General features: G+C 30.6%; 1 protein-coding gene across 1 annotated transcript in view; it reads right to left on the bottom strand.

Annotated features, from left to right (window-relative positions):
- sstn (stepping stone) overlaps positions 1-4,917 on the bottom strand; it is a 32,864-nt gene extending 27,947 nt beyond the window's left edge. Inside the window, exon 1 of the mRNA XM_067050257.1 lies at positions 4,441-4,917. Within this exon, the coding sequence (XP_066906358.1) occupies positions 4,441-4,662 (222 nt within the window). The 5' untranslated portion in view covers positions 4,663-4,917. The remainder of the gene's footprint in view (positions 1-4,440) is intronic.
- Between the last annotated feature and the right edge of the window lie 956 nt (positions 4,918-5,873).

Here is a 5,873-nt window from a genome sequence, read left to right as displayed (position 1 = left end):
GTTTTTCGTGGATTAACTGCCATTCCATTTTCTTTCACCCAGTCATGTAGCGTGATCATGACTTTATTTCGAGTTTCTTCCAGACCACCCATACTAGAACTTGTTCCCCAGATAGCCAGGTCATCCGCAAAAAGAAGTGCTTGGATGAATCATTATCCTCTCAACTAGATCATTAATTATTATGTTGAATAAATAAGGACTTAGGACTGAGCCCTGTGGTACACCTTGTTTGGTTTGCCGATAACTGGACACTGAACTACCATAGCGGACCTTAATAAATCTCTGTCCCAGGAGAGATCGAATCCATGAGAGGAGATTGCCACCTATACCCATACCTTTCAACTTAGTAATGAGTTTTTTCCTCCATACGCAGTCGAAAGCAGCTTGGAAGTCAATAAACACTGCAAGCGTATGTTGTCTTCTTTGGAAGCCATCTTTCACTTCCTGAGAGAATCTGATGACCTGCTCAACCGTGTTTCTCGTCTTCCTGAAACCCGCCTGTCTGTCTGAAAGAAGTTTTTTTGGCTCAAGATATTCTTGTAGACGCCCTATAACCATTCGTTCAACCAGTTTACATAGTGTGCTCATGAGAGAGATAGGCCTGTAACCGTTGATATCGTCAGCTGGTTTTCCATTTTTTAAGATGGGTAATACCTCCACTTTCTTCCATTGTGCTGGGACACGGCTTTTCCACGTAAAATTTATAAATCTTAAAAGAATATCTTTAGCTTTCTTTCCCAAGTTTTTCAAGAATTCAGGCAATAGACCGTCTGGACCAGCACTTTTCCCCATTTTTAGTTTTTTCAGAGCAACATCCAGTTCCAATTTTGAAAAGAGTGAACAGAAAAGCATGCTATTATCCAAATTTAAGCAACCAGGATTCTCTAATAAGTCTTGGTTTTTAATCTTTTCTGGGAGTGTAACATTACTGATCTTGCAATAGTTCTTGCAAAACACTTCAGCTATATCCTTCTCAGTAGTAACTAACTTGTTCCCTATTTTAATAGGCTCATATTCTATAATTTTCTCTCCGTTTATCCTCGAAATAAAATCGTGAGCCTTCTTTCCATCCTTTTTGATGTCCATCTCCTTCAGAAAGTTATTATATGTTTGCCTTTTGGAACAGATAATGGCATGTCTTAATTGGGCACTTGTCTTTCTTAGCACCACCATATCTGACCGTAGCCCTGTTCTCTCTGCACGGCTACGAGCTTCGTATTATCTAAATTAACTGATTAAATTTGTTTATTTTTATATTTTATTCATATATATTTAATTTTTTATTTGTTTATCCAAACAAACCAAATATTTATTTATTCACAAAAAATTTAATTAAGTAAAGGTTCGGGCTTACTTAATTAAGTAATTATTAGCATTAGTCCTGGCCAATCTGAGAAATTGGTAACAGCATTTTCAAGAACTGATCAATAAACTAAAAAAAAAAAAAAAGAAATGAAATAACATTAATAATTAAATGAAATCATAGAACTAGATATGAAGGAGGCTAACAAATGCCAAGGGCAAACATATTCAGTATCGACTCCTATAAAACAAGATAGCAGAAAAAAATGGAATTCATTGCAAAAAAAAAAAAAAAAAATATATATACTTATTACACATATAAAACTTTGTAAAAAAAAAAAAGAAAGATAAATAGAAAAAATATGTTAAAAGGAAGATGGTCCAAGTGCGGTCTAAGAAAAACTTAAATAGTCATGAAACTATTTATTATGAGCCAACGTTTCTTCCCACGTTCCCGGGCTTCATCAAGGCTAAAAAAAAGATAAAAACGCTTAAATGATGTAAACATAAATGAACAAAGTGATGAAAAATTAAAAAGATGTGCAGTGAAACGTAACAATGAAATAAGTATGATAAAAGATTTTAGACAATTAATGAAAATGGAAATAACCTTAACAAACAGATCATCCTTAATAAATGGACCATATTTCTTTTATTATTATACACAGTCGATCATCGATCTTCCAGAAAAAATATATATACAGTGTGAATAATTAATAGTTTCATAAAAAAATATAGTAGATTAAATTGTATTATGATGCAGAAGATGGAGAAATGAACGTCCAGTCTTGAATGAAAAAATTAGTGAGGGGCTAATAAAGGAAATTAAAATTCACTACCAGTGCAATAGAAAATATTTAATTAAATGAAGATCCAAGCCTTAGTAATAACCTCAGCATTAATCACAAATAATCTGAGAAATTAGAAATGGGCATTTCTAAGATTCAGTAACTAGACACAGGCCCATGACACTCTCCTTCCTATTTCCTCAACTCATCATCTTTTGCCATTAAGTGTGACAGGAAGAACATAATAAATATACTCCTCAGACCTTTTTTTGACACATTTTGATCATATACATCACTGCTATCAACCTGGTGCTCCTATTAATTTTACTTTTTCTTAATACAAATAATTTATTTATAAAAATTTCACATAGAATAATAAATTTTAAGTGATCATTTTTATGTCAGATAAAAATTACATTTGTAAAAAGATTTTATCTGAAAGATTACTCCAACTATTAGTAATATTATTTTCCTTTTATAGATACATAATAGATCAAAATAGCTTCTCTTTAGTCTCTGAAGTAATTTGCTTTTCTTTCCCTATTACTTAACACATGGCAATGTACTATACAGGGATATCTTAGACGTTTCTAACAGGACATGACCTGAGAAATCGCTGCAAGCAGCAAGACTTGGTTTTGGGCTGTCTATAGTTGAGTTAGGTAGGATAAGAAACCAGGGAGTGGACTTAATGTGGGTACAGGAACCAATAAGGATAGTTTTAGTTTTAAGGGTAAAAATAGATGTCTTTCACTAATTCAAGTGCATAACATCTAAAGAAATTTGAATCAAATAACCAAACCATAGATTAGTAAGACAAAATTATAGAGTAGGAATTTTTTCCATCATCCTACTGGAGCGAACTGTATGGAAACATGGAAACAGACATAATCACTCTCCTGATAAGTGATGTATGTTTGCTCAACTTGTCCTCATCTTTATATACAGTGACCACATGGAAAATGTTCTAGATAAAGAATTTATAATGAAGAAAGTTGAAAAATAATAAATTTATAACTTCAAATTCATAAATAAAAAGAACTGTACCCTGAGAACGAAAAGAAAATTTTCCAAAATATATGCAATAAAGACCAAGTGAGAATAAAGAAAGTTTTTATGACTGACAAGATAAAATTTATCATGATTTACCCAAATAAGCTGCTATGTTTTTGAAACTTCAGTGAGGTAAGAAAATACTTAAGGATACTGAATTAGTGAAAAAAACAAACAGCAGTAATGTTACAGGTCAAAAAGCAGCAGATTTACGTGCCTTCACTAACATGAAAATAGAAAGCATGGCTTGTCCATATAATAGTGTTTCGAACTATTCTTTTGTTACAATGATAACTCTGTTCAAATAAACCAAGGACACAGAAAGATAACCAGTAATAAATAAACCACTAAAGGATTCCATTACAACAAAATTCTATTAACATTCCTACATCAAAATACCCTTCTTCCTCTCCACTATCCAAGCATCTTCTAGTAATTTAAAGAACATACAGCACTCACTCTTTTTACTAACATCTTTAGATAATATTACTTTTAATATAGTTTTTCGTTTTTCTTAATCATGCCCTCACAGCCGTTAAATAAATTATTTTTCAAGATTTTTATTTATTTAAAAAATGTAATATGGGACTTCCGCTTTCTGAACTCCCTATATTACTATTGGGGTGTTTTACGCTTGACAAACTCTTCTTCTAAAATTATTTTTAATTAGGTGATACATAAATGCCTCATGAACGTGGAAAAGTTGGAACTCAAACGAAATTGAGTCAACAGAGAAGAATTTTACTTATTTGAAAATTTAGTACACTTTTACCACACGTAGAAAGGTAAAATTCCTTGGTTTTAAGAATTAATAATGAACAAACATATGATCTATATGAGAAACCATTTACAGTACAAGAAAAGTGACTACCAAATAAAATCAAATATATATAGGTACCAGTATTGGTATTTCCGATATAAAAGGGTCCTTTCATTATCAAGGTGATTTTAACAGAAAACCATAAAAAAAAAAAAAAAAAAATAATAAATAAATAAATCATGACAGCATTGTCAATTAACTGAAGAATACCTATTTAACTGAGGAAAGTTTAATGCCTATACATGTTCAACAATCAAATATATCAACAGATAAAAAAATAGAACATCACTGAATATTAAACAAACATCTCAAAGTAGCACCCATTATCAAATATGTTCAATACTACCAAAAATACTTCAAATAAGAATAGTAAAGCTAAAAATTAATGAAGGATAAATCTATCCTGACTTTGATTAGTACACCTAAGAAAGGATCAAAACAATGTCGTTTTTTATGACATGTTATCAACATAATTACCTCCTTAGACTTCAACTTATTTATTAGATTTTCTGGATATGTAAAAGATGTGCCAATTCTTCTTCTAAATTGTGGTGGGCTTTCACCTGGTTCTAGAGGTGTTTCAGCTGGTAAAATTCCAGTAAGTTCAGCTTCTTCAATGCAAAGTTTTCTTAGTTCACTAGTCTTGTCTCTAATTTTAGCTTCTAATGCTTCTTTTTTATGTTGTAAACTAGCCACCATTTTTAAATTATCAATTCATATTTTTCTCGAAACAAGTAAACTGTCATTAGATTCTAGGTATAACTATGGGATCAAATAATCTAGATTTTACATGTTATTTTTCAACACTACACTCAACGTAATAACGAAAGATACTTCAATCATGAGATTTTTTTTTTTACTCAGAAATACAAATGTAACTAAATTAAATTTGAAAAAAAAAAAAAGAAAAGAAAAACTAAACAAACACGAAGAGACAGTCAACAAAACATAGCCTGAAAAACACTTGACTGAAAGTATCTCAGTTTTGCCAATATAGGTATAAGTTTTTTTTTTCAAAATAAAGCAAACATATTTGTTTTTAGAAATAAAAGTATTGAAAAATAAGAAATAAATTTCTTATTTATTAATAAATAGGTTTGCACCATTTATAAATACAATAATAAAATATACAGAAAAATATTATGCTACTAAATGCTTCAGTACTATATTCGTAATTTACAACTAATTAATAAAAATATAAAAGTACTGTGTTCGTAAATATTTTTGATTAATAATTTGTAAATTTTTTTTAGTTTAAAATTATTTATTAATGTAAAGTTTAAAGATGACATGTTTTGTAAGATATTTAAATTATTAGTTTAGAGCAATGTCACTTATCTTGGAGAATTATATAGTTGAAAATATGTTTTGTAATTCTTTTGGTAGGTTTTAATTTCAAAATTTTGCTTTCGAATGAAGGACATCTAAGGAGCCATGGCTGTCAGGAATAACCTCTTTGGACATTGTATATTAATAGGTGGTTATCATCAATAGGTGGTCATGTCAATTGTTCTATTTATCTAATAATATATGTGTTCAACCCATTGAACTCTTTTTATTATATTACCCCAACAACTCTATATTATATTAACCCAACAACTGGTGAACTCAGACATACGCAAGCATGTAGATGGGTGGCTTGGCTTGGTTGGCCTAGGCTCGTTGCCGATCAGTCGAGAGTCGGTTTTTTGGACACAGATCAAAGGGGTTCGTGTAGCATCTCCACCATTGTTCTTTGTCTAGTTGCAACTGAGAGCTGTTAGGAGGTTAAATGTGTTTGTTGGTACTTTTTATAATAAGTTTTATATTTAATCTTATTTATTTATATTTAATTTCTTTTCATTTTCTTTTTTTGTAATACAAATAATACAATCCATGTGCAATGGCTGAAACCACTAGTACATCCGCCA

The sequence above is a fragment of the Halyomorpha halys genome, unplaced genomic scaffold, assembly GCF_000696795.3.
Source record: "Halyomorpha halys isolate HHAL.00 unplaced genomic scaffold, Hhal_1.1 Scaffold385.1, whole genome shotgun sequence".
In the NCBI taxonomy this organism is placed as follows: domain Eukaryota; kingdom Metazoa; phylum Arthropoda; class Insecta; order Hemiptera; family Pentatomidae; genus Halyomorpha; species Halyomorpha halys.
This window is presented reverse-complemented; position numbering and strand designations above follow the sequence as displayed.